The sequence below is a fragment of the Phalacrocorax aristotelis genome, chromosome 3 (genome assembly GCF_949628215.1).
Source record: "Phalacrocorax aristotelis chromosome 3, bGulAri2.1, whole genome shotgun sequence".
Classification (NCBI taxonomy): domain Eukaryota; kingdom Metazoa; phylum Chordata; class Aves; order Suliformes; family Phalacrocoracidae; genus Phalacrocorax; species Phalacrocorax aristotelis.
In genome coordinates, this window is record NC_134278.1 from 87,003,818 (window position 1) to 87,023,203 (window position 19,386).

General features: G+C 48.3%; 1 protein-coding gene across 1 annotated transcript in view; it reads left to right on the forward strand.

The window, feature by feature from the left end:
* LOC142055003 (uncharacterized) overlaps window positions 1–14,559 on the forward strand; it is a 36,840-nt gene extending 22,281 nt beyond the window's left edge. The window contains exons 2-10 of the mRNA XM_075088340.1: window positions 2,399–2,438; window positions 3,717–6,173; window positions 6,619–7,722; window positions 8,593–8,658; window positions 9,651–9,751; window positions 10,463–10,527; window positions 11,133–11,284; window positions 11,366–11,518; window positions 13,876–14,559. Coding sequence (XP_074944441.1) covers window positions 2,399–2,438; window positions 3,717–6,173; window positions 6,619–7,722; window positions 8,593–8,658; window positions 9,651–9,751; window positions 10,463–10,527; window positions 11,133–11,284; window positions 11,366–11,518; window positions 13,876–14,195 — 4,458 coding nt within the window. The 3' untranslated portion in view covers window positions 14,196–14,559. The remainder of the gene's footprint in view (window positions 1–2,398; window positions 2,439–3,716; window positions 6,174–6,618; window positions 7,723–8,592; window positions 8,659–9,650; window positions 9,752–10,462; window positions 10,528–11,132; window positions 11,285–11,365; window positions 11,519–13,875) is intronic.
* The last annotated feature ends 4,827 nt before the right edge of the window (window positions 14,560–19,386 follow it).

Consider the following 19,386-nt stretch of genomic DNA (forward strand, 5'->3'; position numbering starts at 1 on the left):
TAGCTTAATTTTGGTGACTCTCCCTTTGATGGCCCTGCCTGCGCTGCTGGTCCCCAAGGTGGCTGTGTCCCCCCAAGCGGCTGCAGCCAGCCCGGGTGCCTCAGCAGCTTCAGAGCTGCCTGGCTGTCAAGGATCATGTTGGGTGCATCAGCTTGTCCTGGGAGAGATTCAACCCCATCCTGAGAAATCAGGACCACAGGAGCTGGTAGAGAGGATAAGCCCCACAATTTGTGGGTTCTGGCCCCATGGTGCAGTTTGTCTGTGCAGCTCAGCATGGGCCAGCATGAATGCGCCCACCAGCTCTCCTCCAAAAGATACTTTTGCAACTCAGCAACCACTGAGAACAAGGATTTAATCAAAAGGGCCAGACATCCTAATGGACAATTTATGTTTTTGTGGAAATATGATAAAACTCAAAAAAATAGCTACCAAACAAACAACACCCTCCCCCACCTACATGTTAAAAATCCTCACTCAAATAGTTTTGAACTGGCAAATTAAAAATAAACTTGGCCTTACAATTTATTTCACTGTCTCCACCCTAATGTCTACTAAGCTAAAATCAAGCAAACACTCCCTTTCTCTTCGCAAGCCAAATGATACTTTAGGGACCTCCCTGCTTTGCAACAGGGTATCCAGCCAGGGTGCTTATCTTCCAGGGTTTACACTGTGGTAGCACAACCCTGTTTGATATTCATGAGGGCAAACTCCATTTACAAGGTAAGTGTAGAGTGGTGTTTGCAGGCGCCTGCTGTAGGACAGCAAGAGGGAATTTGGGGTCACTTTGGACATGTGTAGTTACACATACATGGCCATGGGAAGGGAAGGTTTGTGCCACTGGAAGAATCACAGCCTCTTGCTGAGCTTTTGGCCGTCGGGACCACACATGGGATGGGTGGAAAAGCTTAAAAATTGTGAGCTAGGGCACAGTCGCTCACACCAATGCTGCTGCAAACTCTGGGCGGCTGGGATGGACTGACATGCTGCTTGTTTTGACCCATGAAAAAAAGAGGTGTATTTGTCCCTGAACATCCGTCAGCCTGTCAAGCTGTGATGACTTAGAAGAAAAAAAGGATTTTTTATTTTATTTGGCTAAATGATGATTGACATTTTAAAAGGAATATTGTCAAAGTTGCATGTCAAACAGCCTAATTGCCTTATCTGCCTGGCCTCTAATGACAAGTTAGACTATTACAGCTGAAAGAATTTTAAGCATCTAATCATTTGCACATCATCACCTGGGCTATTTGCTTTCCACACTTCACTAAGTGTAGACCAGAAGAGGAGCTGCTTGTGTTTCAAGGCGGTTTCACCTGTTTCACTCAGTCCTGCATCAGGACGGCGCAGCCCTGGGGGAAATTACAGCCTTCAGCAGAAGCTGGTTAAAATGTTGTGATGAAAGCATTCACATTAGGGCATTTTCTTTTTCCTCCTTCAGTAATTGAATTTTTTTTAAAAAAAGAACAAGCAACTTGGGCTCTGCTTCTGGTTCAGGTTAGAGTATCAGCAACACTTTAATTCCAGTTTATAGCCTTATGCATTATAAATGGATAATGCCTTCTCACCAAAACACCTAGCAAAGGATGAATACTGGACAGCAAATTGAAAGAGCAGGTCTGTCCCTAATGAGTGATAGCTGGCCTCATTTCATTGGTCAGCTAATTGCTATCACGGGTAGCAGGGCAGTATATGAGTGAGTGGGCTCCCATTCCAGGTTGTCTGCTGTGGGGATGTGTTTTGGAGAGGGGCTGGGAGAGGTGGTGATCCTACATTTGCTCTGCTGGGGGGATTGTTTTAGAGAGGGAGAGGTTTTCCTTTTTCTTTTGTTGGTTTTGTTTTAATGTTGTGCCTCTGATAAACCTCTGCCATGAAGCCTTTACCCTCCCTGATGCTTCTGGCCCTGCTCCTGGTGCCTGGGGTGTGGGCACCAGCTGCCAGCAGGCAGGGTCCTGGGGTGATGCTGAGATCCCGCTGTGATACTGCTGGCTGCGATGCTGCTGGTGCTGCCCTGGGGGTGAGCAATGGAAAGCGGGGACTCCCTTCCCGGGTGCAGTGTTCTGCCTACTTACAAATCCTTCTCTCTTCTGCGTAGCCCCTGTGGATTAAAGCACAGCTAGACTTTGCTTGCTGTGTTTTGGGGGTGGTTTTGTACTGTTTGTGGTCTAACAGCATGAACTGGGTAATCCTTTTGGAGGTATGGTGGGGTGAATATTTATTATTACATGGGAAAAATGGGGTGGCCTAGGGGTTTGGTCCAGGTGCAGGCAAAACTCCAGGCTACTAGGACATGGTGGATTTGGCCCTCTTTTCCTATTGGGCTTGGGCTGGGATTTTCTGAGCAGTGTTACAAGCATGGGTAGTGTTACTTGGGATTGCAGTAAGACTGTCTTCTTTACAGGCATGTGGGTCATCTTGGGAGTATCAGAAGGTCAAACCAGGTAAGAGTTAATTCTCAGACAGGGTTTTTTTCTTTTTTTAAAGCCTGAATAAATCCTCTCTAGAATTCATTGGGCACATTCAGCCACAGGAAGCCAAGAGCAGCAACCTGGCCCTGGGGTGGCGTGGGGAGGGAAGGGGACACAGATGATATCAAGTGCTGGGGAAAGGAAGAATCAGTGCTAGTGTGGGAAATAACATCTGCTGCTATTTAATGGCTGCCAAACCCCTACTGCAGACCAGGATCCTGGGGGTAGGAGTAATGTGCTGTAGCAACTCACTGTTGGGCAGTAGTTAAAACAAGTCGTAAAAGTTAAATACAAACTTTAATTGTGCTCCTGTACTGTAGGGTAAGCCTATTGCTGGCTCATGGCTCTTCTAGCTTTGAGATAGTGTTTTTGGAAAACGCCATATTCCTTACCACCTGAGGGAAGGTGTTTCCCTCTTTGAGGGCTAAATTAGCTGTGGTTAGATGCTAATGTTGCTCATCTTACTGAGGCTCTGAGGACTTCTTGCTTGGGTGAACCCTTTAAAGCAAAGGGGTTGAAAACGCCCTCAGGAGAGCATTACCTTCCAGCTCTGCAGGTGTATAAACAACAAACATGGCACATGTGCTGAAACCAAACATAATGGCATGCTCGTTGCTTTTTAAAATTGTCCTGATGTGGCAATTCCCTGAGCCTATAGCTTTGATTCCTAAATAGCCTGACCCTGTGGCTGGGAACCTGCCTCCCTGGGACAAGTGGCACCCACTGTGTGGCTGTGCTGGGACCTCTGTGCTCCTGCATGGCCATGTCAGGGGGTACTTGAAGCATGAGCATGTCCTGCTGTGGGGTGGTAGCAGTGGAGGTACAGCCTGGTGGTCTGTGGGGCAGGAGGTGGTGGTCTCCAGGGCTTATCCAGCTACCCCCAGCCCTCTGAGTACTCTGGAGTGAACAGCATGTACTAGTGGGGTGCACACTGATTAGGGTAGGTTGCAGCTGTGGGTAGAAACTGTCCCTTTGGCTAGAAAGGATGGCAGTTTTAGGCTCACCCTGGGCTAGTGCATGGTGGTCCAGGAGGTCCCAGGTGGCCTCCTCCCCTTGACCTTAGGACCTGACACAGGGTTACTTGCATGCTCTCCTGCTGATGGATTTGCATGGATTGGCAAATGGGATTGGGATGTAGCAAAATGGGGAGATAAGGGAGCTTGAAAATAATTTCTGGAAGTAAGGGCTGGTAACTCTTTCTGGGAAGTGGAGATGGAGGAAAACTTGAAGTTGTTGCTTCTTGTCTTCCAGGGTCAGATTTTCCTTGGATATTGGCATATGTGCCTATAAGAAGCTGCCAGAGAGTCCTGAAGGATAAGTATGGGGAGTTTTCTCCTCCAGTGTACCGTGGTGATTCTCTAATAAACTTTTGGTGCAACTGGACAATCTGGGCAGGCTCCAGAAAGCATATAATAATTTATATTCAGGGCTTTATCACTAAGGAGGGTTGCAACAAAAATGAGGACAAAATCCTATTTGAAGGAGTTTCTTCACTGGTGGAAAACAGCGTGGTTTATGCTTGCTGGAAAAAAGAGATGCATGTTTTTGCCACATTTGCTCAGGCTGTCCACGTTGTATTGCTGAAGAGGTACTTGCCAAACTGCAGAGAGAAACAATTTAAAGGGAAGTACTACATCTTCCAAGACCAGGAAGGCGAATCTTCCTCCAAAGATTTTACTTCAGAAACTCCTGCTCCAAAACTACCAAAACAAGATAGTATTTTTCAGTCTGGTTGGGCTGAGGACCTTAGTGATGATCTGGGCTTTGTGACCACATGTAGCACCATGAGTCTTGGCAAGACCACAGTGTTGAGCAGTAGGTTGCTGTGGGAAAGAGGGAGCATGCTGGGTACTATGGCTGTGGGAAGTCCTCTTGAGCTTGTCCCATATGAAGGTGCAATGACACCGCTCCTGGAAACAAAATCTTCTTGTGTGCTGGTGTCTGAGCTGCGAGGAGGTCTGAGATGCTGCAAGGAAGCTCAAGGCAGAGGAACACCTGGGGGCATAATCTCCACTGCAGCACAGGATACCTGGAGTCAGAGTCTCTCCGTGAGTGGGGATGTCAATGTGGGTTTTCGTTATACGTGCAGGCCTTCAAGTGTGCTTTTGGAAACTCCTTTTCTTGGTGCCTTGCAGGTAGTGGAGCCTCTTTTGCAGCCAGCAGGCATGAGTCTGGAGAACAGACAGTCTATCCTGTACCCTACCCTGAGGCCAAAACATCTGGGAGACCTACAGGTTACTATTAAACCAACACGCACAATTTGCCTGGACTTGGCTGCACTTTCACAGACTTTTCCCCCTGGCAGAAGAAAAAGTAAAGACAGTGCAGATACCACCAAGTACCAAGGGCTCAGCACAGTCAGTTTAGAGAAGGATGAAAGACATCCCCAGTTGAGTGTCCTGGCTGATAACACAGTGAGCAGTGATGCTGATGGCCTTGCAAAGGACCTGATGCCCAGCCTGAGTAGCCCATGTGAAGTGGTAAATGGGGATCGCTTACAGTTGCTGCCTGAGAGAAGACAAAGATGCCAAAGCAGTTTTGGGGATTTGTCCATGACTCAACCTGAGCTGGGAAAAACTGGCCTCCAACAAACAAAGCTCATGGGTGTTTCCTTCACAGAATGTGCTTTCCCATCAACAACTCCCCTAAAATTGTTGCATCCCACAGCACCATGGGACATCTTCCAGGAGCATCCTCATTTGTGTGGCCAGAGCAGTCACATCCTGAATTCAGCCCCTGCAGACATTGGGAGTCTTCCCCAAAATGCCCAAGCACATGACTGTCCAACTACTGGGAAAGCTCATGCTTCCTCCTTGGGTGTAAAAAGCTGCCACCACCGAAGTGACAGAGCTGCACAGCCAGAGCTGGCTGTACCCATTTTGACAACAGAACTGGAACATCCTCCCATAGCCATGTCCACCCTAGGGGCAGAAATAATCCCTGAGCTGGTGATTTCCTGCACAGAACCTTTCCCTGCAGACTTCAGCTCTACCAGTTTTGCCCCCAAAGTACCTCTTCCTCCAGAAGTGGAGCCTGTGTCCAGCATTGTATTCTCTCCACCAGCAGCTTTGGATTTGGACCCTGTCAGCCTCAGGCAAAGGACAGGCATCTCACTGGCTAGCCTGGGAGAATGGGAGATGGGCTCCCCTTCCCCACCTCACCAGTCATCAGTAGCCTCTGAACCAGGCACAGATGAGTCCCCCAGATGCCTTGGCCCTGGAATGCAAAAGGTGGTGCTGGGGGAGGTGGGTGGCCAGCAAGGAGAAGCCTCAGCCCTCACAGGCTTGCCGGCCGAGGGTCCTTCCCCAGCTTCTGTCACCGGCCCAAAGCTTGGTGTGGGGCTTCCTTGGTATGAGGACCATGTGAGCAGTGGCTTTGGGGTGGAACCAGCTTCCCTGCCTGGCACCTGGGGGGCAAGAAGAGAGGAGCATGTGGTGCCTGTGCAGCACCAGGGCACAGGTGCTAGTGATGAACTGGCTTCTGCCTTCATCCTTGGGGGGCTTAAAATGCAGAAAACAACAGAAGTTCTCCAAGCAGGTGCAGGAAAGCAGAGAAAGGCTTCCTTCAGTGCCACTCCTGCACACCCTGGTCCTCCTGTGGCTCAGGGGGGAGAAACAGTGTTGAGAGGCCAAAAGTCTCCGGAGCTGCCTGATGATCCTGTGTCCAGAAACACCCAGATGCCAGGAGGACAGCAACAGAAACATGCTGGTAGGTTTTCCAATATTTCATATCTTGCTGTAACCCATCTTTAGAAGGCAGAAGTACTTGGTGGGGGCAAGGATGAGGCTGTGTCTAACACTTGCCAGGCTGGGACTGCAGGTGAAACCCAGCTGTCTGGGGAGGGGAAGACTTCCAACAAAGTGGTCTTGTTAGCCAAACCTCTGTTGGAAGCACAAACGTGTAACTCAAGCTGCTGGAGGCTGGATGGGCTGTAAAGGGACAGATTCTTGCAGAGCAACTGGGGCCCAGGCTCAGGTCTGATTGCAGATCTGAAATGTGGCTCTTGGGGTGGAAACTACAGAAATCTTGCAGCAGGAGAGGGTTTTAAACGGGGCCTCTACTGTGGCAATCTGCAGCTTTCTTAGAAGTGTGGTATCTGTGTCCTGGTGCGTACAATAACCATTGACTATGCATTTCCTTTCTGATGTGCCAGAGCTGGGGCTGCCCTGGGCAATTGAGTACTTCCCTATCAGGAGCTGCCACATCATCTTTTGGGATGTGTCCGGGATGTTTTACCTGCCACTGCATGCTGACATTAAAACCAACATCTGGTGCAACTGGACCATATCGGCAGGCTCCCAGAAGCACATTATCATCTACGTCCAGGGTTTCCAGGGAAGTGATGGCTGTGGCAAGAACCAGGACAAGATAATCTTCCAGGGAGTCTTGTCAAGTGTAGAAACCAAAGTGGTGTATGCCTGTCACAACCAAGGTACTCTGATCTTTGCTACACAAGCTATTGCGGTCCATGTATTGTTTCTATCAGGGAGTGGTTCCCTAAGCCATGAATACAGACATTTTAAAGGACAGTATTACATATTCAGAGACTCTGAAACTGTGGGTTCTTCAAATGATACCATAGCTCCCCAAGAGCCTGTCCAGGAGGGGTCCAAAAAAGAGGGCTGGAGGATGGTGGTAACAAAAGGTTTATTGCCCATGCTGAGAGCCTCTCTGGGCCCATCAGGTGTACGTACTGGTGGCAGGATCCAGCCTGAGCTTGTGAGCCCCAGTGAAGAGGCTCAAGGGCCCCCTGATCTCATGGAAGATGCTCAGTCTAGTGCTAACCAGAGCAAACTTGACCCAAACAAGTGTGGTCAGCTGCAGGATGAAACAGAGCTGGAAAGGAGTCTTAAGGATGGTGGTACTGGGGGCAGAGAAACCAAAGATGATGTGCTCATGGAGCTGTCTCCAGATGGGCAAGACATTGGATATAAAGCTGAGCTGTCTGTCTTGGAGATTGCAGAGGGGGATGTAAAGCTGGTGTCTGCTCTGGTCACCGTAGCTCTATGTCACTCAGCAGGTGTCCCTTCCTCAGAGGTGCCCAGCAGTAACATAGGTGTCTCTGCCAAATCATCTACCCTGGATCAGGCCAGCAATAGTCTGTTGAAAGAAGTGGTTGCTGCTGTACATTGCACGCAGACACCAGTGCTGGAAGAGCCATTGCTGGACACAACTACAAAACCTCCTCTCCACCCTGCTCCTGGTGTGACTGCTGGAGATGAGGTGTCTCCAGGAGAAAGGAATGAAGAACAATTTGGTGAAGTGTCTTTTGGGTTATTTGTGGCTGAACTGATGCCTGACACTATACAACATCCATTTCCAGTGATGCAGCACTCTCTTAAGAGGCTGTCAACTTCAGTTGGTTTATGTGGTAGCACTCTTGACTCCTGTATCCAAGGAAGGTGGTACATGAGAAGACATAGGATTATCTCTTGTAATATGGGCATCTATGGGCTGATGCCCCTTTTAACAGGGAGAGGCTGGTTCCTAATCCAAGTGCTCTGAATTATCCATGGAGGAGCCAGCCTTTGTATGCCCATCTTGGTGTTAAACAGCTCTGGCTTGCATTGATTTCCATGGCTGTAGCCTGGCATGATGCTCTTAGCCATGATAACCGAGGCTGAGCTTCAGAAGTTAGGGGGGGATGTTAGACTTATTTTACAGAAATATTTAGCCACTGATATGTGTTAATTTCTGCCTGAAGGTAGAAGAGAAAACGTTTTCGAAGGGTCTTTCCTCCTCTCCATACTGTTCTTGCCCCTTCATTGTAGATGTGGGGAAGCTCTTTTGCAGTTGCTGGCATCTAATATACAAGGCCAAAGCTTCTTTTCTTCATTGGGGATCCAAGGCATCTTTGGTTGCAGAAGCTTTTGTGGCTTCACAGCGATAACACTTCATCCACTTCTAGAAATGGAAATGAGGTTTATTGGGTCAATTTCTTTCTAAAGAGCATTTCTTACTGTAGGGAAGAGTAGATTGTATTTAGAGCTTGATAACTAACTTCAGTACAAGGAGCTGGCATGTGTCACTCTTCTTGCAAAGTGACAAGTACCTAATGTACTCCCTCCCCTGCCCCTTTACCGGTATGCTCAGGTCAGGAGCCTGATTCTTTCCCTTGCTCTGACAGATCTGGCTTCTGCCCTGGCATCTCTGGAGAATGACACAGCACTGCAATCCCAGCACCATCCTGGAGGTGAGTGATGCAGAGGGTTAAGCATGTCCTAAAATGGTGCCCTAAGTTCAGTGTGGTGGTTGGAGTTATGCATGGACATTATCTGCCCATTAAGTTTAGAAAGCAGTGGAGGGTGCTTCTGATTAGTAACCACTTTGAAGATTTTCATTTTTAAGATACCACTGCAATCCCACAGTTGTCCTTTGGCCACTTTTTACTTACCCTGGAGAAACCTCAGTTCAGATGCTAATCCTGACATAAAGGTTAGCTTGTTTGAGTTCAAACATTACTTGCTGGCTGTTTAAAGAAGATTTTCTTCAAAGGTGAATGAGCCTTGCTTCCTCAGATATACTCCAATGTGTGTCTCATGGTTGCCTGGATTAGAAACCTGCAGGAGTCCTGCTCCTCAGACTGGGGAGAGGAGTAAAATCTGCTTATGGGAGTATTAGCAACTAAGCAGCACAATACTGCGTTTATATGGGAGAGCAAGCCACAGAAACAGCTTGTGAGAAGGAGTCAACACAGAAGGACCCTGAGCTTTGAACAGGAGATATATTGCTGAATAAATAGGCTTTAAAGAGCAGACTAGTAAATCTGTGCCAGCATGGGTTCAGCCAGAACACAGAAGTTTGTCTAAGCTGATCCCAAACAGAGAGATGGGTGAGAGAAGTGGGCTTTTAGAATCCACCACAATTTATGATGATACCTTAGGGAAAGGTAATAGCAAAATAAATATAAGTGTGATCATTTACACATTAATTCTTTGTATATTTTTTGCTGAAATATCAGTTCCTGTATTTAGCACCAAGCATTAGTTAAGGTTTGTTTTCATCTGTTAACTCACTATTTAACCTACCTGATGCATAACCTCTGGAAATACCCATGTGGCACTGACTTACACAAGCATGTCCTCATGTAGCTGTTCTACTACTGTTGATGTTTAAGGACTAACTTAAGGAGCCTGTTTGTGTTATGTGGACGTAAACATGTGAGGATCTTATGTCTTCTGGTAGATGTGCTGTTTGAAGTAACTATTGAAATCAGACCCAAGGACTGGATTCCTCGTGGTGGACGTGAGCTCAGAAAGGATCTTCTTGAATCTATGAAGAACCATGTAAGTCTGCGCACAGGGAGGGGAAGAAAAATGTGATGTCCCAAATCCTCAACTAGAAGAGACCATGTTGTGCCCTTCATTCCAAGGATTTTCTGTTAAAGCCACCTGATGAACCAGCATCTGAGTTGCTTGTGCTGCTTGTCATGTGAGGCCAGTGGCGATGCCCTGGCAGGTGCAGCCCCTCAGAGCACTATGACATTGCAAGGCAGTAGAAAAGCACTGCAGAGACAGGGATACAACCAACCGAGGGCTGTAATTCACCTCTGGAAAAGGGGCAGGTTGTAAGCCAGAGCCTAAAGAGGGCAAGTGTGTGAGCATCTGCTTTCAGGACTGCACCCAGACTTTCTTTCTGGGTTGCAAACTGGAGCAGGTACAGGGTTCAGCCTTCTGCCTAGCCTAGAAAGCCACCGTCCATCCACTGCTGCTCTGTTTAGCACACAAACATTTACCTGGGGCTACTATTGGTCTTTCTCTTCCCAAATTACCTTGTGTGTTTAGGGGAGTTGAGCTGAAGCTGAGAAGACGGGAGCAATTAGTGGCCTCTTAGAGAAAAGGCACAGCACACTGGGCTATGGGATGTCTAATGTGTCCTGAGTGGTTTGTGAAGGGGAAAAGCAAGGTGGGGAGGTAGACTGAGAAAAGAAACTGTTTGCTACTGTACTCCTGCCCGTCAAGTATCAAATCAGTACCGGTCACTCTGTTCCTTTGCAGATCCAGGAGAATCTGAAACTTTCTGCCACTAGAGTCAATGAAATAAAGTTAAAGGAAATCAAAAGGTAGGGTTAGTGCTGTGCTGCTGGTTCAGCAGGCAACTCTGCTATAACTGGAAATGCTTCTTGGACAGCAGTGGCTTGGGTTCTCATTGTCCTTCCCCGGGCAGAGACCTAGCTGTGCTCCTCTCCCATGATCTGTAACTTGTCCTGAAAGTGGCGGGAGAGGGAATCTGTTTTCTAGAGGACAAATGGTAAAAATTGATGTTTAGTGCTGGCTAGGGCCTCTATAGGTTTAAGACGGATTTAAAACCTGGAAAAATGGGGATCTTCACACCTGCTCTGATGTCTGCTGGAGAAAGCTGGGAGGTGTCAGCAAGGTCCCTGCTATACTTGGTTGAGGCTGACCTAGGGCTGCAAATTGCCACTACAATTTGCTTTACATGAATATCTAGTCACTTCAGCCTAGCTCCAAGTGAGGAGCCACTATTGGGCTTTCCTTTTTCCCTTGGTCCAAGTGCAAAGCTGCCTCTTGTCACAAATAATCTTTGCAAGAGCCTGCAGCACCACCATCTAATACAATTATGTGGGAGATCTAAATGGGCTTTCAAAGCCAGGCCTGGTGGTGATGCTTTCATCCCACCTCACCCTGGGCTCTTCCCTGCCCACAGGATGAGCAGTGCCAACCTGCTGCTCACCTTCTGGTTGCACCTGAAGCCGGAGGAGAGAAATGTGTCTCTGCTCCTGCGCTCCCAGCTGGAGGACCTGCTTGGCACCTCAGCAGGAGTGGAAAACCTGCAGCTTGTTTCTCTGTTCATTGAAGGTGGGTGTTTCACTTTTCTCTGGGACAAACCCTTTTATGCCAAGCTTGATTTGACTCACGGCACCTATTCCTCCATTTCAGATGTGAATGAGTGCAGTGCTGGGGTTGGCCTCTGCGGGGAGGAGGCGGAGTGCTTCAATGGCGTGGGCACATACCTCTGCCGTTGCAAAAAGGACTATGAAGATCATTCTCCCACCAAGTCTGGCACCCTCTGCATCCGTGCTCCCCGATCAGGTAAAGGACAAAGTAACAACTCTGCTTTCTCTTGTGGCTGGGTGTCTCTCACGTGCATGGGTAAATAATTTGTGCAGCATCGATCTTGCCATGTGCAACCTGGAATGAGCACATCAGGGTAAGGGTCTTTCTCCTTGACTGGGGTCCTACCAGCTGTGCCTCTGCTAATGTGTTGCATGTGATGCTTAAAAATGGCACTGCTGCTGGAGTGGTGGCTTTAGATATCTAGGCCTGGTGTGGGAAGGATATATAATATTAAGGCAGTTTCCAGTTGGTTGTCCCCTTAGGCTTCCTCCTTCTGGCTTTAGGAGCTCCTTTTTGGGAGTTGTGCTCAAATATGAGTGAACTGGAGACAAATGTGATCCTTTTGGAAACTGAGGGGAGGGAGGAAGTGAGGTTTAGGCAGCATAGGTATCCAGGTCAGGTGGAGAGCCTTCTAATTGAAGGAGAAATGGTCTTTCCCAGACTCCAAAGGCGTCAGCTTTCAGAGGTTAGCCTAGATAGGCATCCAAGCGGTGACCTGCATCAGTTAACCCTGTCAGGTTAAAGTATCACTGCTTGTTGGTTGTAATTCAGTGTGACACCTGTGCTCCCAAAGGCTCTCCTGAGTGGTGCCTGAAAATTTTAGTGTGCTGCTGTTTCTGGGATCCTCAGTACAAGAGAGACATGGACATACTGGAGGGAGTCCAGTGAAGGGCCACAAGGATGAGGAAGGGGCTGGAGCGCCTCTCCTATGAGGAAAGGCTGAAGGAGATGGGACTGTTCTGCCTGGAAAAGAGTGGCCTCAGGGGGATCTTATCGATGTATATAAGTGAAGGGAGGGTAGAAAGACAGAGCCAGGGTATTCTCAGTGGTGCCCTGTCACAGAGCCAGAGGCAATGGGCACAAACTGAGACACAGGAGGTTCTCTCTGAACATTAGGAAACTTTTCTTTTTTGCTGTAAAGGTGACTGAGCACCAGTACAGGTTGTCCAGTGAGGATGTGGAGTCTCCATCCTTGGAGATATAAAAAAAACTTGTCTAGACACGGTCCTGGGCAACTGGCTCTAGGTGGCCCTGCTTAAGCAGGTGGGTCGGACCAGGTGTGACCTCCAGAGGTCCCTGCCCATCTCAACCCCTCTCTGATTCCCTGTCTCGTCTCAAGGGAGGCTGTGGATGGAAAGGCTTAGTAAAGCATGAGCTTTACTAAGGGAGCAGTGGGTTCATGTGACAACCAGCACTGAACCTGGTGCTTAGCCCGGAGTATTTAACAGGTGTTTAAATAGGTGTACATACTAGTAACAGCCCATGGTGTTTGCTGCTGTGCTCTGCTCACTGGGTATGTTGGCACTTCCAAATGTAACCCCTCCATGAGGCTTAGCCCTACTTTCCTCAGTCTGCTACTTCCTCTGCATCAGGGTTACAATCTGGCATGTGTGAGCCTTTATTCCTCCAGACTGTGTCTTCTGGCCTTGGCCGCTGGGATTTTGTTGCTATAAGCAAAGTGTGCCCAAGGGTGACTTATGAGTTACCTCTGCTGTAACTGATATGATAAGTGAACTTGGTCACTCCTCAGAGTGACCTGTGGTCTCCTGTCACACAGTATAGAACTTGGTGAGAAAGACATTGATGTTCCCGGTGTTTACCCCAGTACTCCCTTGACATATTTAACACAATGTTAAGGAGATTGTGTGTGGTGCTTGACTACAATCAGAGCTGGCTAATCCAATCTCACAGAGTAATGGGGCCTCCCAGCCTGAAAAACAGCAATATTCTGCAGTAGGTATTCAAAACATTGCTGCTACTTTACCAAAACTACTTCTCATCCCTGCAGCACTGAAGTGGCTTAAACCTGAATGTGAGCTTGCAGCCAAATTTTATTTCTCATCCATTGCTCCAGCTCTGAATTAATTAACTAGTTATAATCTAAGCCTATTCTGATCAGCTGGATATTGTTATATTCATATATAATTTTATGAATGCATAATTATCCCTTGTGTCAAAAAAGAGGGTCCCTTCCAGTCTGGATTGGAATGGTAGCAGGTCTTCTAGCCTCCATGTAGCTACCACATGGTTTTGGCAATGGCTTTGCTCTATCAGGGCTCTCCTGGGGTAGCACCAGCTCTGCACTGCTCCTGCAGGATGGCTTTTGGTCTAAATATTTCTTTGGGATGGAGACTTGAGAGAGATGCTCTGCCCCAGAGGTGCCTGTGAGGGTTTCTGGAGCTGGCAGCAGGGGAGATGTTGACAGTCCTGGAGGGGCACCCACAGCTCCAGGTCTCACCCCTAAGCTCTGTGGTCATGATGTGGGGAACTTGGTGAGCACAGTGGGTGCCAACTGGGGCAAGCAGGATGAGGCCATGGCCTTTTTCTTGCAGGGACTGGCTTCTTTCTCAGCCATGCTGACATCCTGGTGGGGGCAGCCATCATGGGCAGCCTGGCAATGCTGGTGGCTGCTGGTGCCCTGTGCAGGTCGGCCAGGTGGGGACAGTGCCCCAGGAGGAACCCAAGCCCTGAGGAGCCACCGGTGAGGGCCATGGAGGAGCCAGCGATGAAGCTGCATGACCTGGGGGAGTGCCTGCGCCTTGACCCCTTCCAGCTGAAGCTGCGGGCCAGGCCCCCTGAGTGGCTCTGGGGTGCCCGGACCCACCCTGGCCAGGCATACAGGGTCTTTCTGGAGCAGTCCTCCCCACTCTGATGGGGTTCTGGGGCTCCCCCAAACCCCCTGTGGCCCTGGTGACCTGTGCAGTAACTCCTGCCTTCCCTGGCCAACACAAGACACTGGCTGTGCAACCTCTTCTGGTGTGGGTCTTTATGGACCATGAATATCCCACCACAGTCTTCCTTGTCTCGTCATTTAATTTTTTTTTTTAATACTTGCTCAGCTTGGAGGGAAGAAAGCACTTGTTCCACATTGCTATAAATTTCCTCCTGACTTACCCTGCATGAGAGCTGTGCAGAACTGTCAGCACATGGAAATTAAACACTACTTTTAAGGAAAAAAGGAAATAAGATGTTTTGGTGCCTAACTTAAGAAATTAAAAATTATTATGCATCTGTGCTCTGTGCTGCCTGCTTTCCCCTGCCCCTAAAGCAGAGCTCTGTGGGAAGCTCTGGTATGACCTGAGGATCTGGGGGGTGGGGTGGGGGCTGCTTCCAGCCTGGCTGAAAAATACCCCCAGAGCTTGACTTAAAGTTTTGGGGAGACTCCTGGCCAGGTTATAGTACAGTGATTCCCTGTCCCTGAATGATGGGACAGTATTTCTGGTGCTTGCATGAACACTGGTTGTCAAGATGCTGACTGCACTGCCACCAAATAAATCGTCCTTGCAGGCAGTAAAGCACAGTTGTGATTTACTGTAGCTTGCCCAAACCCACTTGCAGGTTTGTAACTTCTCTGTCTAGTTTACGGGGGTTTTAAATTTGAATTACCTTTTTTTTTCTCTGGGAAGATGTGTGAATGGTGTGGTGGCAAATGCCCCACTGGAGGGCACTGTCTGCCACCAAAAACCCAGCAAGGGCTGCTGCTGCAAAGCTGTGTGCCTGGGCAGGGCCTGCCAAATGTGGGGCACAACTGGAGCTGGGGGTCCCTGGCTGAACCAGGACCAGTTAGTGCTGCTCATGGATGGTTTTTTTGCACTTGTTGACCAGCTTTGGCCAAGATGTGCTGTGTAGGTGCAGGTTGAATAAAACAGCTTGCACATATGTATTCACATATGTTTGTTCTCCAGGGTTAGTTTAAAAGGTGCTGGAAAAGACCATGCTCTGTTTCTGCAGGAAAGTAGCGAGGATGCTGGTGGAGGACTTCAGAGACTTCCCTGGAGTAACTTTTCCATCCTTCTCCCCCCCCCAAGAAATTATTTTATCTCAGCTATTGAATCATGGGAGAAGCAACACTTGCAGTGTGGAGAGGGATATGCCAAGGGAGGGAGTTGTGGTAATATTTGGAGCATTATAAATGCCAGCGTTGTACAAAACCAGGCAAGAGCATGTTATTTGCACTGAGATGATAAAGAAATGAGCATCCCTGGTGCTTGGCTGGCAGCTGTGGCACCCCTCCAGTGAGGGATGACTCTGTTGCTCTCCAATAACAGGCTCATTCAAATTAGTTGATGCTGATGGGGCCCTCCTGCCTGCAGACATATACAAAGCAGAATGAACACCTCCCTGCACACCTCCAACAGCAACTTACTTTAGCACTGTTTAGTGACATCCAGCTTTGGGTACTGATAAGGGTAGACAAAAATAGGTCTCCCAAAGACATCCTGACTGTTGCTTCCTTTGACATACAGTGGAGCAATCAGGTCTTACCGACCATTTTCTATGCATGGTTTTCGAAGTATTTTGCAAATAGCAGAGAATGAAATGCAAATGTCTTCCTAGGAGGCAGATAATTGTGTATAATTGTCCATCTAAAGAGAAGGAAACCTTTAATGGGTTTGTGCAGGGCATGCTTGTTCCCCTGCTGAGGTTAAAGAAAAGGAGCAGGGGCTAAAATAATACTGTCCTTGTCCTGGCTTTGGATTTGGCCAGCCACCTTCTCCACTTTACCCTCCTTGGCTCCATGATGGAGCTCAGGGGTTCTTCAGGTTGCAAACACTGTTCTCTCCTGGTAAGGTAAAGTTTGGATCCCTATGCCAGGCAACTAATGAGCAGATTGATGCTTCTGCTGACTTCCCAGCTTTTCCAGGAGGAAGGTGAGCCCCAGATTGCTGCTGTGTGGGAAGCTAGCTCCTGTAATACTCAGCAGGTTAGAGAAAGCTATTATATCTCAAGCCCATGGTGCCACCCAGGAGCTAGTCAAAGGTACCAACTTACCTTCCACAAGCACTTTGAGCCACCATGCCCTGGCCAGTTACAAAGCCAGTGCATTTCACTCCTTCCCATCGCCACAGTGTGTTTTGTCCCATTTTAAGAGGTTTCCTGAAGTTTGATTACTACCACTGCATAGCTGCTAGAAAGCATCAGAAACTAGATGTTTAATTACTCTCCTTCACAATATACTGAACAAAGGGGTGACATCCATTGGGAATGCCACTAGTGCTTTCAAAAGCTTATGGCAGCTCTACGGCATTGCTGTTTCTGTTGATCACAGTGGTTCAAACACAAATGACTGGTTATATATTAAAAAAAAATATTCATCTGTGCCACAAAGCACATGATATGAATGCTACCCACATAGCAAGTGAAATAATTCCTCTCCAGGTCATTCCCAGCAGCTTGATCTGAAAATTGCTCTGAGGCGGACCTAGAGCTACCCTGGCACAAGGGGTCTTGTGGGTGACCCTGGCTGTTTTGGCACATTAGCAATGATGCAATTCCCTGTCTCAACTAGTTTCAAATATGGAGATGATTTAGGGCTGGGCCAGGCCAGACAGCACCTGGGCCCCCTTACCCACTGCAGAGCTGCATCAGTACTTGCAGGGGATATGCTGCCCCAAGAATGGTGGGTAGGGAGAGGTGCTAGTCTTCAGGCATGCAAAAGGTCATGTTTTGCTGTCTTTAGGGCTTTTCCTTTCTCTTTGAGTGTGCTGCTCTGGAGGGAGGCAGCAAGGTGACCTGAGGTGGAAAGGAGCTGCTGCAATCCCCAGGCCCTCAGGATTTCCAGTTCTAATTAACACTGTGGTTTCCTCTGTGATTTTGGAGAAGACAATGTGGAGGTCAGGGACAGGTGTTGGGAGGAAATGCAGACTTAGAGATGAGCTTTGTGCTTGGCCTCAAGCAAAGTTTGTCCTCCTGGCCCAGCACTGTGACTGTTCCAGGATGAGCAATCCCTGTGATACCTTTAGGAGAGGTACCTTATAGAGGTGGACGGAGACCCATGTTTGGGGGTGTGTGCTACAGCTGCACAAGGGAGGGTGGGATGATTGCTTGGCAGCTTTTGGTCAAGGCATCAAAACTCTGAGATATAGATATATACTGTCTTGTACATTGTTGTGGTTTAGCCCCAGTCAGTGACTAAGCCCCACACAGCTGCTTGCTCACTCCCCCCTGGTGGGATGGGGAGAGAATCAGAAGAGTATAAGTGAGAAAACTCATGGGTTGAGATAAAGACAGTTTAATAAGTAAAGCAAAAGCCACGCAAGCAAAGTAAGGTATTTATGACTCCTTCCCATGGGCAGGCAGGTGTTCAGCCATCTCCAGGAAAGCAGGACTCCATCATTGCACAGCGGTGACTTGGGAAGACAAACACCATCACTCCCAACATCCCCCCCTTCCTCTTTCCCCCAGCTTTATATGTTGACTGTGACATGATATGGTGTGGAATCTCACTTTGGTTAGCTGGGGTCAGCTGCCTTGGCTGTGCCCCCTCCCCTCCCAGCTGCTTGTGTACCTGACAGAGCATAGGAATTTGGAAGAGGCCTTGACTAGTGTAAGCACTACTTAACACACTGCTGTTTTAGTTGTTGCTATCAACATTATTCTCATACTAAATCCAAACCACAGCACTATACCAGCTGCTAGAAAGAAAGTTAACTCTATCCCAGCCAAAACCAGGACATACATGTATGGGGATGTACACAAGAGGGTGACGGACTGGAGGTCTCCTGCTTTTCATGGAGTGATTTTTTTCATTTTCTTTAATACCTCAGAGAAGAGATTGAGTGAGAAGTTCCCCCTCATTTGGGGTTTTTGGTTTTTTTTGGTCACCAGATATCTACGATACAGTGGACATAAAGTGTTTTAAGTGCTAAAAAATCTGATATGTGCTGATTCCCAGCCCTGTCTATGCTGGCTGTGTCATTAATAAGCAGATCATCTTCCACACACAGCATTATGCTACTGCAGAGCACAGCTGGGACTTCTGGCAATGCTGTGGAATTATCTTCCCCTTAATGGCTCATCCCTGCTCTAGCATTATGGCTGGGAGGTATATCCTCAGCAATATTATGGCATACCACAGAGATAATAAACCCAAGGATGGAGACAGAGCTTCCCCCCAGAGCCCATACTGCCTGCACCTGGACCAGTACATGGTTAACACAACCCCATCAGTGCTTGGTGAGAAACAGAGGGATGCAAGGATGGAAATGGTTTGCTTGGGCTGCATGCTATAAGAGGGAGAGAGATTATGTCATTCCCAAAAAAGACTGTCAGCTGAGCTGTTAGTTACTGAGGACAGGTTTCAGGCTGCATATGTGCAGCATAGGAGGCAGCAGAGGGAGCAGACTGGAAGGGTTTCTGTTCCCAGGTGGGATGCCAGCGAGGTGCATCTTTGCTGGCTTTCCCCCATTTGTAGAAATGGGATGTAATCCTTGCCTATTGCAAAGGGATGCTCTGCTCCTAAGTGCATTCCCATGCTTATGTGCAAGGGGCTGCAGAACTGCGAACTGTTTATCCCCTCCTGCATGAGGAATAAAGTCAGACAACAACTTTCCTGATGTAAAGCAAGTGGTCCCTTTTACAGCTCACTCTTTGGGAGATGCCAGTGTGTTTCTCTGAGATTTCAGGTGCTTGAGGCTGTTTCTGGGGATGGCAGAGCTGAAGAGGATGGCTGGGCGATCTTGTGACAGACTCCTGAAGCAGGTGTCTTGGAAATGCTTGTTCAGCCAGGCTCTGATCCCCAGCAGGAGATTGCCCCAAGCAAGCAGCCTCCAGGTTTGGTGGTTGTGGTTTCTTGGCCAATAGAGACGATAGACAAAGCTCTGCCTGCCTCTGCTTTGCCCAGCATGCAGCTTGCTCTTAAACCTGGGAAGGGGTAATAACTAATGGTGTGGGGAAAGTCCCTAGCATTTAATTTGTTTACTCCAGCCTATTTCCATGCACTGAGGTTGCCCAGAGAAGTTGTGGATGCCCCCTCCCTGGAAGTGTTCAAGGCCAGGTTGGATGGGGCTTTGAGCAACCTGATCTAGTGGAAGCAGGGCTGGAACTAGATCCTTAAGGTCCCT